The sequence below is a fragment of the Narcine bancroftii genome, chromosome 10 (assembly GCF_036971445.1).
Source record: "Narcine bancroftii isolate sNarBan1 chromosome 10, sNarBan1.hap1, whole genome shotgun sequence".
In the NCBI taxonomy this organism is placed as follows: domain Eukaryota; kingdom Metazoa; phylum Chordata; class Chondrichthyes; order Torpediniformes; family Narcinidae; genus Narcine; species Narcine bancroftii.
Window position 1 is genome coordinate 76,992,887 of NC_091478.1, and position 17,759 is coordinate 77,010,645.

Below are 17,759 nucleotides of genomic sequence, written 5' to 3' on the forward strand. Positions count from 1 at the left end.
AACTCAGCAGATCCCACAGTGTTAATAGGAAGGCAATGATGTTACAGGCCTGAGCCCTTCTTCGAGGTACAAGTAAAAAGCAGACATGTGACTGATAAAAGACTGGGGAGAAGGAAAGGGGCAAAGGGAGGAGCAAAGACCAACAGAAAAAAGGTGATAATTGGACATGGATAGCAACACAGGTGGAAAGGTGAAAATTGATCAGGGAATGCAGATCTGGAGGAAAGGAGACAGGGGAAAAGGAAAGGTAGAGACAGGACTGGAAGGAAGGAGAAACAGGATTAGATGGCGGGGGGGTGGTGGGAAGTCCTAACGGAGACCAGAGAGGTCGACGTTAATATTGGAGGGTGCCCAGTCAGAAGATAAGATGTTCCTCCAATTTGTAAGTGGTCTCAGTCTGGAAGTGCATGAGGCCATGGACAGACACGTCGCAGGGGAATGGAGCAGGGAACTGAAATGGGTGGCCACTGGGAGATGCCCCTCATTGCGGCGGACAGAGCCGAGGTGCTCAACAAAGCAAACCCCCAGCCTGCATTCAGTATCTCTGATGGAGAGGAGACCACAACGGGAACACCAGATGCAGTAGATGACCCCTGCAGATTTATGTGAAGTGTAATTTCACTTGGAAGAACAGTTCGGGGCCCTGAATGATGGTGAGGGATGAGGTGAGGTGCAAGTATGGTACTTCCCTTGATCACAGTGGTAGCTGCCAAGGGGGTCATTGGTGGGGAGTGGCTGAGGGAGGCACGGAGCGAGCAGTCCCTGTAGAAGGTGGAGAGGGCCAGATGTACCTGGTGGTGGCAGAAGATGGAGAGGCCAGTGAAGTGGTGAAGACAAGGGGAATCCTGTCCTTGTTGAGCATGAGGGGCACAGGAGGCCAGGGCAGATGTACAGGTAATAGAAGATACAGGGGGGAGGGGCGAATGGATGGTAATATAGCTCATCTATTTATGGTAATTTGCATGCAGAAAGTTTCCATTGAACACCAGAGCATGCAGTTAACACAATTTCTACTTGAATATTTGTTATCCTACTTTTACTCCTTTCTACTTGAATATTTGCTTTCCTAGTCAAGCAATGGCTAGTATTCTTTTGTCCCTCCCTCCTCCTTAACACATTATAAGTGACGACTGACGAACAAGACTGGGATTTAAGCCAATCTTATTATCTCGTGGGTCATATATTTACACGGACCATCAGCTGCTGGTAACTCTCGATTACCTCTGTTCAGCACTGGCATCCTGACTCTCATGCTGATGCAGCTGGTACGGATGTCTATGGATGGTGGAGTTCTTGTGTTTCTCTTGCATATCCTCTCTGGAACTTAAAAATAAAGCAAGAGTTATATGAAACTTCCGAAAAGAACGACACCTGCATCAATTATCATGCAGAGGCAATAGTTTGAATCCATCATCGAACTCCAGGAATGCAACCCCAGCAAAATCTTTAAAAAATGAATGTGGTTTGGCTGGGACATTGCTTGACTATGAAAGCAAATAGGTAAGCATATTTGTGTGCTTTTTTTAAAATCAGACTACATGCCTTCATTATAAAGCTTAATGGATTTATTCTCCTGACTACAAAGGGTGACATCCTTTTTGACATTAAAGATGTTTTTTTTAAAAAAAGTACAAGATTCAGTAATGACCAAAAGTCAAAAGATAAGACAGTAATTCTGAAATCAGTTAAATAAACAGATGCAAACTTTCATTTCCCACTTGAGAAGAAATACGAAGATGAATGAAAGTAGGATAGCACTCATTTTCCACATCGACTTCAATAAAAAATTTGACAAGTTCTTGCATGGTAGGCCATTCAGAAATTAAAGCACACGAGATACAAAGTGAACTGCCCAATTAGATCCAAAAGTGGCAGAAGGTAATGGTGCAGTGGTGTTCTGCATGGATTGGGGCTGGGATCCTTGTTGTTTCTGACTTAGATGGGAATATAGGTGATTTTCAGATGACACCAAAGTTGGCAGTGTTGCGGTTAGCAGACAGTGGATAAAGGTCAGATTGAAAGTTGGACAGTGTTGGGTGCAAGCAGATGGGGTAGACAAATACAGCAAATACGGTAACCTGAAGGAATGGTGATAAACAGAAGTTGGGGGTTCAAGTTCATAGTTTTTCTGAAGGTGGCAACACAGGCAGAGTGTGATAACAAAAGCATAGAATACAAATGTTGGGATTTGAAGTTGCAATTTTACAAGGCAGAGTGATCAATGAAGGAAATGGGCAAAAAAAAAACCCAGAAATCTAATGGGCCAAAGAGCTTGCTTCTGCTCTGTACAAAGAACAATCTGCTTTTGCATCATATTGAAAACACATCGTCAAGATTTTAGTAGCAAATGAAATTAAACTTTTTTTTCTGATACATTATAACATTTTCATCTTTGAAAATATAAGAAACACAAAGCAAAAAATTCCAGAAAAGTGGCCAAGGAAACATCAAGTCACAAAGTAAAAACAATATTAAGCACAGAAACTGCAGTCTATTAACTTGGACTAATCTACTATGACAGGTAGGCATAATTAGCAAATAAACATAGTTTGAAAAGTGAGATACTTGAAATAATCTTTGTTCACATTCCCTATGAAGGAAATAAGGTCACTGGGTAGACAAGTGAAGAAATGCCATCTTGCTGAACAAGATTATTTGGTGGCAATGGCTAGGCAAGTTCACTGTTCACAAAGAAGCCAAGCCATTCAACATTGAACAGATTGACAGACAAAACAGATCACACTGGCACTTTACCCCAGTAATTAACTGCCAATATACCAGTTACTATGCCAGTGTGAATGCTCATGAATCAGCACACAGGTGTCAGGGTGTATCATCCCTCTGGCGATCTGACACCTGCATGCTGGTTAGCCCAGTGTGAAAGGGATAACTAGTGAGGAAAGGTGCCTCTCTCCCAGAATGCCTGGTGGTGAGTGTGAATGGTAAAAATGGCTTTGTTGAACAGCCAATTTACTGGTTAGCCAGTGTGAAAACCGTAGATCGATCCTTTCAGATTCTAACCAACTTATTGTGAATCACTGACATATTTACTTACTATTTCTAACTAACAATGTGCAGTTTCTCTTCAATTCCACAGCCCAGGCTTGGAGATTATTAGCAGAGAGGTCAGCCTATTCTTATTTAAAATGCAAGAGCAAATTCTAGCCAAATTCAGTAAAGAGCTAGCCAATTTCAATCGGGCCTCCAAGTTGGTGTGCATGACAATTAGTTTACCATTTTTTCAATCTGGGATTCAATCAGACTGTTTCAATTGATGAAACTAGTGAGATGGGAGTCAGATCTAGGTGTTGCAATAATGGAAAGATATTGATCTGACTGGTGTTTGGATAACAGGACATCAATTATAAATCCAAGGTACAGATTAATGCAATATATTTTCCACCAATTATATTTCACACCACAGCAGGTACACAAATCAAAATCTGAAATATCTGAAATGTGTTTTAGGTGTCAAAAAGAAATAGGAATGTTGTTACATGCTACATGGTCATGTGTGAAGGTGAGACCTTTCTGGCAGGAAATGACGGAAACATTAATAAGAACAGCAAGGGTGGCCTTCACTGGCGATCCAGAGCTTTATCTTTTGGGCAAGTTCATTGAAATAAGTAACAAACTAAGAAATGTATTGTGATTACTTGGAAATCTGACTCCCCTCTACATATAACACGAAGGACTGCTGAGATGAATAGTTGCATACCTATGGAAAAAATTACATACAACTTTTAGAACAAATATGAATTTATTAAGATATGGCAGCCTTATTTGAATCATATAGGTGTCCAATTGTAATTATAAATGTAATACAAAAAGGATAATAATAAATGCTGCTAAAGTATAAATACAAGTGACTTCCCCATATAGAGTTCTTGATGATCAACATAAATGTGAGTCCTGACAGGGTATGGATTTATATTGTGAAGGGGGGGAGGGGTTGTTTTGTTTGTTTTTTGTAAAGTATAAATATATATTTATATTGGAAAGTTTTTCTATGTATATTTAAAGAAAAAAATCAAAAATAAAATATTTTTTAAAATTTATGAAACTAGCAGATTGTGCTGCAGGGAGGTGGCCGCAGTGAGGCAGGAGAGGACAGCAAGCGGGCAGCTTTAGTGACCAATGCCAGACAGCACCCCATGACAGAGAGGAGGGACCAGATTGGAGCAACATTAAGATGCATTGGATTCCCACACACTGTAACAGGCCCTTCCAGGCCACGAGCCCATCCTGCCCAAATGCACCAATCAACCAACAACTCCCAAAAGTTTAAGGGTGGGAGGAAACTGGAGCACCCAGAAAAAATCCATGCAGACAGTGTACAAACTTCTAATGGACAGCACCAGGTTCAAACCCGAGCTGCTGGCGCTGAGAAAGCATTGCGCTAACTGCTACACTACTAGGATCGTGATGAATCTTATCATTGTGAACTTTTCGTGGGCCCTACATCATACACAAAACCAAGCTTTTCACTGTATCTCTGTGTGTATCAATAAAGAATTCAAATAAATATAAAATTAGCTGGAGATAATGTACTAAGAATTCATGCATCAACTAGAATGAAAAAAGAAATAGCATCTGAAGCTTTTAAATTTTCTGCAACAGATAATTTTCTCAATAACATCTCCACTGCACAGCTGAGAGCACAGAAGATTGAAGGCAAAGCTAGCAGAGTGATCTCAATCCTGAACCAATCACAGCAAGATTGTAAGAAATACCTGCAAAAGCAAGAGTTACTCCCCTCCACAACCAGCATTCCCTACCTAACTCCTCAAAAACATGTTTGTTGTGAATGGTTCTAGCAGTTGCCTTTGAATCTGGATAGTTTTAAAACTTTTTTCTTCCAAGGAATGTTACATTCCACAGACAAATGAACAAGGAAGGATGTAGGGAAAAGAAATAGAGCAAATTCAATGACCCAAATATAGTAGATTAGTAGATAGTTTCCCCCCCCCCCCCCACCCCACAAACAATCTTCCAAGTCATATGGCAACATTTCTCACAGTACCTCTCATTGATGCTGTTACGAGTTTCTCGAGTAATGTCAGGAGCTGCTGGCCAAGGCTGGCTGGCAACATTCTCCCCTGCTGTATTATCCTGAGATAAGACGGTTTCTAATAGCGATGGAGTGCTCAGCCGTTCCACTTCCATCTGAGGCATATCCAGAGAGTGATGGCTATGTTCAGAGTTAGGCCTACTCCTTGGAGATAACAGATGAAGGGCAGAAGCTGCAGAGGCCATGCTATCCAGATGATGATTAGGCTCCAGAACCTCGCTGGACAAGATGGAGCCCGCAAATGCACGTTGAAGGGTCTCTGAGGCAATTTCTGGAATGTCCTGAGACATTGCTGTGGAAGCAGAAGAGATCACATCAGGGGAGCGTTCCCGGGTTGGTGAACTTTGAGGCACACATAGGGGGTCCACAGACTGAAGCTCCAAAGGAAGTGATGAGTTAGCACCAGTAACCTATCAGAAAAAAAAGACAACCCAGTTAAAGTCATAACAGAATTATTAGAGGGCGAAATTTAGGTTATCCTATCTGGTTCAACTATTTTCCACTTAACTATCAACTAAAAATTAAAATTCATGAAGTAAATTCCATCCTGCTGTGGATAAATTCTATCAATATCCTTGAAATCGGGAGGAGTCACGTGATGGAGTAGTGGCCGGACGGTGAACTCCAGCCCTCTCCAGAAAAGTCGGGAAAAACAAGAGAAAACACAAAGGCACAGAAATAAAAGTTACAGAAAAGTGAGTATAAAGGTGGAAAGAAGATGGCGACAAAAAAAGAAAAGTCGAAAGCAACGGTAAGAAGAGAGGAAGAGAAGACAAAGGAGGAAAAAGGTGAAGGCCTTACCTGTCCGAAGAGGCCCGCTGCGGAGAGAGAAACCCGCTCCCTCAGGTCGGTAAATAATGGACTACAAAAATGGCTCGCAGAGCCGAACAAAAGTGCGCAACCGCGCATGCGCGAAGTTTCGCGCATGCGCGATGCGAATGAAAAAAAACACACCGACGGGAGGGGGGACCAGCTGGGGAGTCGATCTCCACAGCCGGCAACGACAGCTGCAGAACACCTGCAGCAAGAAGAGACCACAGAAGACAATAGAAACAAGATAGAAGAGGAGGAAAGGGCAACAAAGAAACAACAGATGGTCAACCCAGAGGAAGAAGAAGAGGAAGAGTATGGTGAAATAGAAGAAGAAAAGAGAGGCAAGGTAAAGGATATACTTGCTCTTATTAGAGGATACATGGAATCATTTAAAGAATGGCAAACACAGGAATTTAAGGATTTAAGAAAAAGAATAAACAACACAGAGGAGAAAATAATTAAAATGGAGATGACCTTAACAGAAATGGGAAAAAAAATGGACAAGATGGAAGAGCGGGCAGTAGCAGCAGAAATGGAGGTAGAAGACTTAAAAAAGAAATTGGAGAAATCTAATAAAAAAACTAAAGAGACACAAGAACTACTAGCTCAAAAAATAGATACAATGGAAAACCATAACAGAAGAAATAACATAAAGATAGTGGGCCTTAAGGAAGATGAAGAAGGCAAGAATATGAGGGAGTTTATAAAAGAGTGGATCCCTAAGACCCTAGGATGTCCAGAACTACAGCATGAAATGGAAATAGAAAGGGCACATAGAGTATTGGCCTCTAAACCACAACCACAACAAAAACCAAGATCTATTGTAGTAAAATTCCTAAGATATACTACAAGAGAAAAGGTACTGGAGAAGACAATGGAAAAAGTAAAAGAGGGCAACAAACCACTGGAGTATAAAGGGCAAAAAATCTTCATTTATCCAGATATAAGTTTTGAACTCCTAAAGAAGAGAAAAGAGTTCAATACAGCAAAGGCGATTTTATGGAAGAAAGGGTATAAATTTATACTAAAGCATCCAGCGGTATTGAAAATATTTATTCCAGGACAGCAAAACAGACTATTCTCGGATCCAGAAGAAGCACGAAAATTTGCAGAACAATTACAAAAATAGACTGAGGGAGGAAGACGGGTAATGAGAGTTAAAATGATCACGACTGATATGTATGTGGGTAAAGACAAAAATAGACTGAGGGATGAAGACGGGTAATGAGAGTAAAAATGATCACGATTGATATGTATGCAGGTAAAGAGGTATAAGAGTGAATAGAGACAATGAGCATACATGAATGTATCTGTACTTAGAGGAAAATATAGATAGTATAGACAAGAATTAATAAGGGAAGGTAATGGAATAGAGAGAATAAGGAGGGAATTAAAAGAGGGACCTTTGTGACATATGAAAAGTGAAATCTTTTCTGGGGGAGGCGGGGTGGGGGGAAATAGCGGTCACTGCACAATCAGTTGACGCTTGCGAGTGGATTCGCAAATCCAAATGGAGAGGGGAGATGTGGTTGTCCGACAAGGGATAAAGGACAACTCAGGAGGTGAAGGGGAGATTGGGGATAAATAAGATAGAAATAGGAGAATAAGGAAAATGTTAGATGTTGTAGGAATGTTGTCTTATGAAGAGTTGAAAATAAGAAAACAGAAATGGAAAAGGAGGAAAGGTAATGATGGAAAAACGGAAAGAGAAGATAAACAAAATATAAAAGGGCTACGCTGAACTATATGTCTTTAAATATTAATGGAATACATAACCAAATTAAAAGGAAGAAACTACCAAATTTAAATGAATAAATGTATTCCATTAGAAAAAAAATAACATATTGGTTAAGAAATAATATTGAAATATTCGAACAAGTATAGGAGCCTTACATTAAATACAATAGCGAAAACCTACCGGGGACAAACATTACCTAAGTTGATAGAAGGAGAAGGAAAGAAAAGAATGGACTCAGTAGAATTTCTGGTGTAATTTTGTTGAATGACAACATTGTCTGACTGGATTAATGCAACCTAGATTGTATACCTAAAATGGATGAGAGGGGGGGGTGGGGGGGTGGTTTGGGAGGAAAGGGGGGGGGGGAGAAAAAGTCACTGTATATGTGTGAAAAGAAATAGTGTATATCATGGCTAATGTGATTTATGGTGTGAAAAATAAAAAAATTTAAAAAAAAAAAAAAAAAAATCCTTGAAATCACCATTAAGTCGATGTTCAATTAAATTTATATCGATCTGTTAAATTAACAGCTTGCACAAGAAAGCACAAGATCTTTCATGGAAGGAAGCTGCTATCAAGCCAGGAGAAAATAATTAGAGGGGCTAATTAAAAGCTTGTCAAACAGATAGACTTAAAGGAAACCTTACTGTAGAAGAGTAATGGAAGAAGGACTCAGAGGAGAAAGAAACAACAATTTATTTTAATTGTGTACTTGTGTTGGATCGTTGCCTTTTTCCTCCTGCCCATCCCTTTTCTCATTTTTGAACAACATCAGGTCCTTTCATTGTTAGTCCAAATTCTGCCCATTGTCAAAATGGTATTGGTTACCATTCGACATTCCTTTCTAACAGCATACCTGAAGAGGTTTTGCAGAAAGCTGGTCAGAAAGTCCTGGGATAAGCTGTCCGGAATTGTTTCTGGGACTAGCTTGGACACAGTTGCTTGTGCTGCCTCCAAGAGTCACATTCTCTAATGTCACCTTTGGACTTAGGCACAACTCTTCAGCAGGTCTAAAGAAATTGTGGAAGGAAGCAAATCATAAGATTTCAAGAAGTAAGTCAATCTAAAATAATTTATATTCCAAATTTAAAAATACACACAACCAATGATATAGGCAGGGTATGATATGCAAGGCAAGTGTTGTATTAATTAAGATTCACATTCATAAACCAACTGGTAAAACCCAATTCAATTGAGTCACATACAAGTCATATTAAAAACTAGTTAAATTACCACGGAGAATCCATGAAATCATCAAAAATGAGTTTTGCAAAATCTGTCCAAAAGCAGAGAAGAGCAAAATAAAAAGATCAAGTTATTCTAATGGTTTAAAACCCTTTTAAACTAACAGCTTCATGAACTTGTGTAGTCCATGTTCAAGTAATCAGCCGAGCCTCTGATACAAACCTTTGTTCTTTGTGCAGTTTTGAGGAGACCAAAAGAAAATGAAACTTGCCTATCCATAACCTATTTTTGTGTTTGAAATAATAAAGCTTTTTGCATCAGAGGCCCTGTGCTCACACCAAGTTCATGAAGGTTTACAGATAATAATCTGCAATACTCTGCATGGTCCACTGCCTTCAGTCTCCGAGAGCGAGATTGCCAATTCCCAAACCCCATAATGTGACAAGGGCACAGATGTGATCACGATGAAATATTTCCAAAACAATTATATAACCTTAATGATATTAAGCTACTTTGTCCCATTGAAATGTACCAATTCAGAAGCATAGGACCACTCTTACCAACTGTAATAGATCATCTCCCAATGGGGACTCCAAAATAAGGAATAAATTGCATTATAATTTGTGCATTCACATTACATACCAACTGCAGTAGTTAAAGCAAATGATAGTGTTTTTCCATGCAACTTATTGCCCGATTCAGTTTTAATCAAAGTTCTTTCTCAAATGCCACCACATTTAACGTCTTAATTTATTGTAACTTAGGAATAAAACACTGCATTTTAGCCACAAGGAATGAGTTTGGAAGGTCAACTACAGTGTCCATCAACCTGTCTGACAGGGGATCGGAGGAATTAGTAATTAACATGGAAACGCCAGTGAGCCATGGAATGACCTTAATTCCACTCAAGCCACTCTGCTAACCCTGGCGCCATCCAAAGAGATCGAAGGCAACGCCCAGCAGTTTTCCCTGTAAACTGCTGGTCAGCAGGTTCCATGTTTGACATTATGTTAAGCATAGCTTTTGAGGAGAGCAAGAAATAAGTAGAGAGTTGAGAGACCATGAAAATAAATAGTTCTGTCTTTAACAATGCAAACTACAGATAATTACAATAGTTGAAACGGAGCAGAATTCCTTATGTTCAATGGATGTTTGAAAAGGCTACTTGATATTTTTGTCCCTACCTTGATGATCCAGTCTCACTAGCAGAACTCGTGCTCAAAGTGGTCACTGCTGTCAAAGTGCTTACACTACTTCCTGGTGACAAAGAAATCTGTCAGCAATAAAACATATAGTTATATCAGTAGGAAAAGCAATGGTGTAGCCACTAATTGAAATCCATTTGTAATTAGCTGCCACGATGCTGGTCAAGTGCAAAATTTTTCAGCACCAAGAATTTCTATCTGAATAACTTTATGAGCAATAATTTCTACATCAAAACAGGAAATGGGTTAGCTTATTGCTCTGTGACTTCGTTCAGCCACAATAAAAAAAATTTGGGTAAGATCTCATACCAAATCGGCTGTGCAGTTTATTCGTCTCAACTCCATGCTTAAACTGTCCAAGTTCGCATGTCTAATTCAAAATCAGTTTAGAATGACTGGTAGAAGTCATTGATATAAATAATTACAATAATGCATTGCTTAACGTCCATGATACGTTGTGAAATTGGATGTTATGCGATTTGGACCTTGTGTGAACACCAGATTATATACTTAGCAAAGCTATATGGGATACTGTAGTGCCTGAATTGGCCTATAAAATTTTCAAATGAAAATTAAACAGAGAGATGACGCTACAACACTCAAGAGACGCGCAATACACGAGATTGGATGCTGCTGCCTGAGTTGAAGCATACAAATAAAAAGATTACTTGTGTAACAGTGCAAGTAGGGAAAGTTCACATTAAAATAACGATAGAAAGAGTACATACATAAGCTAATAACATAGGCATACGTTATTACTACCAAATATGTATGTGTTTGGTTTTCTGTTCTCCATGCAAATCAATATGGAGCACTCTAGAAATGTCCATCCAAGGAGGTTCAGTAGAAGTAACATTTGATGCTGAATTTCATGACCACATTGAATTTCATTGAATTTAACCTTTACGGTCATGTGAAGTTCAAAAGTGTTTTTTGACTAGTTTGCACTGACTTGCATTATTATACAAGAATTGCTGTTTACTATAATTGTGGTAACATTTGATGCTGAATTTCATGACCACATTGAATTTCATTGAATTTAACCTTTACGGTCATGTGAAGTTCAAAAGTGTTTTTTGACTAGTTTGCACTGACTTGCATTATTATACAAGAATTGCTGTTTACTATAATTGTGGTAACATTTGATGCTGAATGTCATGACCACATTGAATTTCATTGAATTTAACCTTTACGGTCATGTGAAGTTCAAAAGTGTTTTTTGACTAGTTTGCACTGACTTGCATTATTATACAAGAATTGCTGTTTACTATAATTGTGGTAACATTTGATGCTGAATGTCATGACCACATTGAATTTCATTGAATTTAACCTTTACGGTCATGTGAAGTTCAAAAGTGTTTTTTGACTAGTTTGCACTGACTTGCATTATTATACAAGAATTGCTGTTTACTATAATTGTGGTAACATTTGATGATGAATGTCATGACGACATTGAATGTAACCTTTAAAGGTCATATGAAGTTCCAAAAAAATTATGAACTTGCATCACAGACTCTTCATTTAGATACAGAGCTGTACGTCAATGTACAGTCAGAAACCAAACCTAGTTCATTATGGGCCCAAAACATTGGCAGAAGCTCTTCTAGCCTGTAGAGTTAGACAAAAGGAGAAAGCAAGAGAGAGCCGAGGAACATCTGATTCGTCTCACTATTGATGCTTCCAGACATGCAAGAAGCAGGGAGCAGGAAACAGAACAGCAGCGATAGGCCCATCTCAGTGCTCAGGCCTCTAGACAGGAAAGGGGAAGGCAGCAAGAAACAACCACACCAGACCTGTCTCACTGCTCAGGCCTCCAGACAAACAAGGAGCCAGCAGCAGGAAACAGAAAAAAATATTTATGTAGAATTACCATGAAGTTTTTTGGGTATTTTATTTCAACCATGAGGTCAATTAACTGAGTGTTTTATTTCCCAAGCAATGCCAGGTATCCTGCTCGTAGGTTATATATGTACTGTACCATTATACACCTAGCAATGCAATCGCTTTGTATTCAAGAGACATGAGATACACGTGTATGTGGGAAGTTGTTGTGTCCACTACGTCTCGTTCTCCAGTCAGGATTTCTGAACTCCATTATAATCTCATGGGACCACGGGCGCTGCCCAAATGAACTTTATGGGGTGCTTGACTGTATTTCTCAAAGTGAGGCATTCACATCGGTGTTTTAGAGCTTTCAGTTACCCCTATCTATCCCTGAAATTTGTAAAATGGAAAACAGAGACCTGCAGGTCCTATACCTACAAAGATATACTTCATGAGCAAAATTAAAAATCCATAGGCTAGATAAGTAAATATTATATCATACCTGTTGCAATGAAGCACTGGGAGTCATGAAAGCATCTGGAGTCATTAACTTCGGTTTCACATCATTACCAACAGAAAGAAAATCTGCAGGTGCAGGAAGATCAACGATGCGCCGCAGGTCATGCTGAGAACCTCCACCAGAGCCTTTATCAGACGATGCCCCCTCAATGCTCACATCTGTTAAATGGTCTGAAAATGCTTCAAAACATTTTTAAAAAAATGAAAAACAAAATTTACTTTGGAAACAATAGTACAGGAGGGAAAAAGTGTTAATTACTTTTTTTTAATATAAAGGCAGTTAAGCAGCATTCATTCCTAGAATTTGAATACATAACTTTGACCGTCATTAATTAATTACTTAAATCTCAGTTTCATATTTCATCAAGTAAAGGTTTGAAACTCCCTTGATAAAATATGTGATTACATTCCAAGTTTCACCATGTTTATTTTTACAGCACACAATATATCACTCTCTAGCGACGCAATAATAAGCATTTTAAGCAGTTCTAAAATAAAAATTATATATTTAATCAGATAATGATGTCTCAGATCAATAATCTACAGTGAAATACTACTGCACAACAAGTACCATATGCACTCTAGCTTCCAAACTTGCTTTAATATAACTAATTTACATCTCAGAAACTGTCAATAGATATTTATTTTCACATCCTATACAAACACTTGAACATCACCGTTTGTATTATCAATTAAAGATTATTAATCGTTGTAGGATACTGGCAAGCAGAAAAGAAGATCAGAACAACTTGTTCTGCTGGAGAAACTCCGCAGTGTCCTTTACATAGTAAAGGTAAAAATACAGAACTGACATTTCAGGCTGGAACCCTTCATCAAGGTATGGAAAAATGTTGGCAGACAGCCGAACAAAAGAGTAGGAGGGGGAAAGTGTGGTCGCAAGGCAGGAGGAGATAGGTGGAGAAGGGAGGGAAGGAAGAGCAGTGATCAAGGGGAGGAGGGAATGCAGAGCAAATTAGAAGAAACTAGAAAAGTCGATGTTAATGCCATCTGGCTGGAGAGTGCCCAGACGGAAAATCAGGTGTTGTTCCTCCAATTTGTGGGTGCTCTTGGGGAGGGGGGGAAATAGTACATAACGCCAATGAAGTGGTGCTTCCTCTGTAAGGCCTGTTTGGTGCCCCGGACAGTGGTGAGGGAGGAGGTGTCACAGCTCCTGTGGCCACAGAGAAAGGTGATGGGAGTGGGAGTGGGTGGGGAGGAATGAGTGCACGAGGGAGCAATGGAGGGAGCGGTCCTTACGGAAGGCGGAGAGGGGAAGATGTTTCTGGTCGAGGGATCCTGTTGCATGTGCTGGAAATTCCGGAGGATAATGTGTTGAATGCGACCAACTTTTTCAGAGTAGCTTCAAGGAACACATTACTTCCCTCTCCCCACAACCCCCATCACCGACAACAGAATACATCATATAGACTTTAATTCAATGACATTAAAAAGAAAACTGTTGTTCATCTCATCCAGATGTTGGATATATTGGTATTTCCCAGATTTACATAATTTCAAATATCAAAATGGATTGTGAAAGAAAACAGTTTTTTAAAAAATATTTTTAAATTTACGTGGATTAGAATCTTTCCATTTTAACAAAATAGCTCTTCCAGCCAACAATCCGATGTGTGGAAGTGGAAACTTGTCCTACTTCTGGAGCTATAATTCCAAAGAGTAGTCAGTGGGTTACATTGCAAACTAATATCCAGTGTAGTTGACAAAGTCTTAAAAATATCTATCCAATACCTCTCCAACATAGGGCATGAGCAAAACATGAGTTAGAGAAGTCACTTCTGATTTATATTGATCACAAATAAGATAACATTAGAAAAAAATTCAGGCCAAATATGAACCCAATGTTACACTTTAAACTGAATGAAATAATAACGAGCACATTTTGAAGTAGTATTAACCAACCCAAAAATCTGGTGAAACAGTTGCTCATAATATTTGTGATCATGGAATGTCAAGAGACAAGTAAGTGTAGAACTTACTGAAATCTTCATGAGAAACAGCAGAAGGCATTAAAGCAGGTTCTTCTACTTTCTGATGAGGTTGGAAATAAATTTGAACATCCTGAAGGGTTCTGGAACAAGAAAAATAATGTTCAGAAGATCTTTGGTGGAACCAGAACAAACTGTGAAGCCACAATTTGCAACAAACGTCTCTGAATAATTTTGACAACAAAGGAAACCCAACATTTGAAACAGTCCTCCCATCATAATTTACACCTTGTGCAGCACTGGATTTGTAATGCAATAAAACTTGAATTTATCTCTACATAAAGCTGCTCAGGGAAATGCACACACTCATTTATTTCTGAATATCATGCCACAGTGTCATATCACAGGGCAGTGCAGCTGGCATAGCAGTTAGCCCAATGCTGGTAAAGTGCCAGCAATTGGCACCGAGGTTCGAAGCTGCACTGTGAGGAGTTTGTACATTCTCTGTTTCTGCGTGGTTTCCTCCCACTGATCAAAATGTACCGGGGGTATAGATGAATTGGATGGTACGGACTCATGGGCTGAGAAGGCCTGTTACCGTGCTGTATGTCTAAATTTAAAGTCATGAGCCCAACTAGCAGGTTCATAACAAGGTTCCACTTTACTGTTCTATCAAGTTTAAAAATGCTGGTTGACAAGTGATCATGCAATTCCATTCGCAAGTCTTCAGATAAAAAGGCAGAACAACATTCTGGTGAGAGAGCAAGGACTGAGCATTAAACATTCACCCCCTTCATCATTTGTGCAAAATGGTTAAGAAAATACCCTGCAGCTAATCAAAAAAGCTTCTTTGGGGTTATTCTAAAACTGGAAAAATTTTACCATCTAAAGACAAAAGGAAAACAAATGCAAAAGAAAACCAGCGTCTCCCAATTCCTTTCTAAATCACATACTACTTGATTTCAGAATGCAGTGATACAACCACTGGACTGCCTGCACCTGTCCGCACTTCTGCGCTGCCTACTGCAGGGGGAAACCTGTTGTTCCTGCAGGGAGGTAACCTGGTAGACTGATTCCACCTACTCCCTGCCAATCACCAGCCCCACATAAAGGCTCACAACGCTGCCAGGCAGGAGCAGAGCATTCAGAGCCAGAGAGGATACAGAACCTGGTGTGCAAGTTTTAAGCTAATTAAAGCCTGTAGTACAGCCTTTCATTGTTTGTGCCTGTTCGCACTGCAGCACACCTCAGAGAAATACACTGCTGACCCTTCATCAATGGATCGACATCCTTGAACACTCTCACAACAATGTCAGAATTCTTTCAATATTAATATTAATATTCATTTTCCAACACCTTCTGAGAGGCAATTAATGAAGTGCATCATTTAATGCTCAATAAATGATGCCCACATCCTTAGAAAAAGGGTTAAAAATTGGTCTGTCCAGTCAGTTCTACCTCTATTATAAAGCCTTGTGAAAAGAAAACTTGATCTTGCATCAGGTGCAAGGACAAACATTCAACACTAGTTTTTGTTTGGTATACCACTCCCAATTTAGAGTTTGGTCTTGAATCAAGAACAATAGAGAAATGAGATGAGCACTGACAAAGGACCAAGGAGAGAACTTGAGTATTGATGTATTTCTTAAAAATATTTTTTAAAGCGTGTTGATCTAAACAGGTCAGGGACCTGTAGTGTGGGTTGTGGAGGGTCATGTGACCTCTTTCTGGAATCTGGTCAGAATGTGGATTGCGAAGAGTCACATGGCCTATCTAGCTGGGACCTAGTCAGAAGTCGCCTCACCTGGCAATCAAGGGTTAGATCTGCCAACCTATGAGGGTGATGTGTGACTGTTCCCCCAAGTGCCAATCAATGGTTAGATCTACCCACAGGAAAGGCTGACACACGATTGGTCCTCCCAAGTCATGTGGATGGGCCTGCATTGAAAAAGCCTAGCACATGGAGTCTTGCTCTCTCTTTTGCTGCTGTCACCTCGAGACCGTCACTGAAGTTGAGCCTGCTGGTCACGGGCAGGCACCGGAGGGCTGACTGTGAAGGTGCGTGTCCCAGATTCCAAGCCGTGGTCAATGCTGGAAACCAGGTTCATTTGATATACTTTTAAAGTTGTAATTAATTTAATTATTTTATTGTTCATTAGTATGCTATGCCTGTGGGTGGATGGGTATTATGTGTTTAACCCTTGTATTCCCATTCGGGAGTTGAGAATGTTCAGCAGCGATTTATTTGCACCCAATGTGTCGTTATTTGTGTGTTATTCTGGATTGGTCTCTGTGAATGTGTGCCCTTTTATGAATTCCCCTGAGCAAAAATAAAGACCAAGTTTGCTGATAACACGCATCCAGCCTTGATTCTCCTTGAACCTATCAAATCTATTTTGAACGCAATAGGATCCAAAAGGGATTGCAGGTCTTGTATCAAATGTTAATCCAGACAGCAGAAAATGTTAAACTACAGATTAGTGATAAGAACAGAAATCACCAAAACACAACAGAATATTTTTCAAGGGAATTTTTAAACTTTCTCTTGCATTAGGATTAATCACACCTTCCACATTTTATTCTTAGCCTTAAATAATTACTCAATTAAAAACACAAATTAACTACTGTATATGTTAATCAGAAAGTGATCAATAAATTTAGAAAACCTAATTCTGTCACTTACTTGGTATGTACACAGTACAATTTTATCTGCACTACTGAAGACTCCATAGGGCCTGCTTCTCCTTCTGTCAAGATTAAAGAAAATGCTCATATTAAGAAAATGCCACTCGAAACAATTTAGTCTAATTTCATTCATGACCCTTCCTGTTCCCTTTGAAATTATAATTCAACAGTTAGAATTATGGTTCTATTTATTCTGTAACTCTATTCCCTGCTGTACAAAAAAAAGCTTCTGAATGGAGCCGATCCCAAGGTGTGATATTCAAGCCTTTTTACTCACATTAAGATTACTTGCTGCATGAATTTTGTATCAAATGCCTAATTTTTAAAACCAGATTGTAAGCTTAGAAAAATCAGTACTCGTGGCTTTATTTGCACTCATACCACTGTTATTGTTTTAACATCGGTTTAAAAAAAACGCACCAAATAAAAGTGGCGTAAACAGAGATAAATTATCATAAAAATAGCCAAAATCAGTTATCTGAAGAAATCTGTCACTTGTCAAGCATTAAAAAAAAAACAAATATCCTCCTTGATCCTGAGCCGAGCTTCTGATCATACTTTTCTATCACGCAAGATTCTCCAACTATAATTTCAAAGAGTTCATACAGGAAAGGTCAATTTTAAAAAGTCCATAATGAAGAAAGAATGGCATCAGAGAATGTATATATATTCAGAATTGGCCAAGAACAGATGTCATGCCAAAAACATTACTGATCATACATCCGCGTTAACACAAACAGGGACAGGAGCAGACTATCCAGCTTTTTATTCCT

At 39.2% G+C, this 17,759-nt stretch overlaps 1 protein-coding gene across 2 annotated transcripts in view; it reads right to left on the minus strand.

Moving 5' to 3' along the window:
* Nucleotides 1–17,759, minus strand: part of edc4 (enhancer of mRNA decapping 4) — a 64,715-nt gene that overhangs the window by 20,538 nt on the left and 26,418 nt on the right. Inside the window, exons 13-19 of one of the 2 annotated variants that reach the window (XM_069901461.1) lie at nt 16,985–17,048; nt 14,353–14,444; nt 12,339–12,535; nt 9,992–10,080; nt 8,479–8,632; nt 5,024–5,481; nt 1,222–1,323 (exon numbers count right to left, since the gene is read on the minus strand). In XM_069901461.1, the coding sequence (XP_069757562.1) occupies nt 1,222–1,323; nt 5,024–5,481; nt 8,479–8,632; nt 9,992–10,080; nt 12,339–12,535; nt 14,353–14,444; nt 16,985–17,048 (1,156 nt within the window). The remainder of the gene's footprint in view (nt 1–1,221; nt 1,324–5,023; nt 5,482–8,478; nt 8,633–9,991; nt 10,081–12,338; nt 12,536–14,352; nt 14,445–16,984; nt 17,049–17,759) is intronic. The other variant, XM_069901462.1, reaches the window with a different exon arrangement.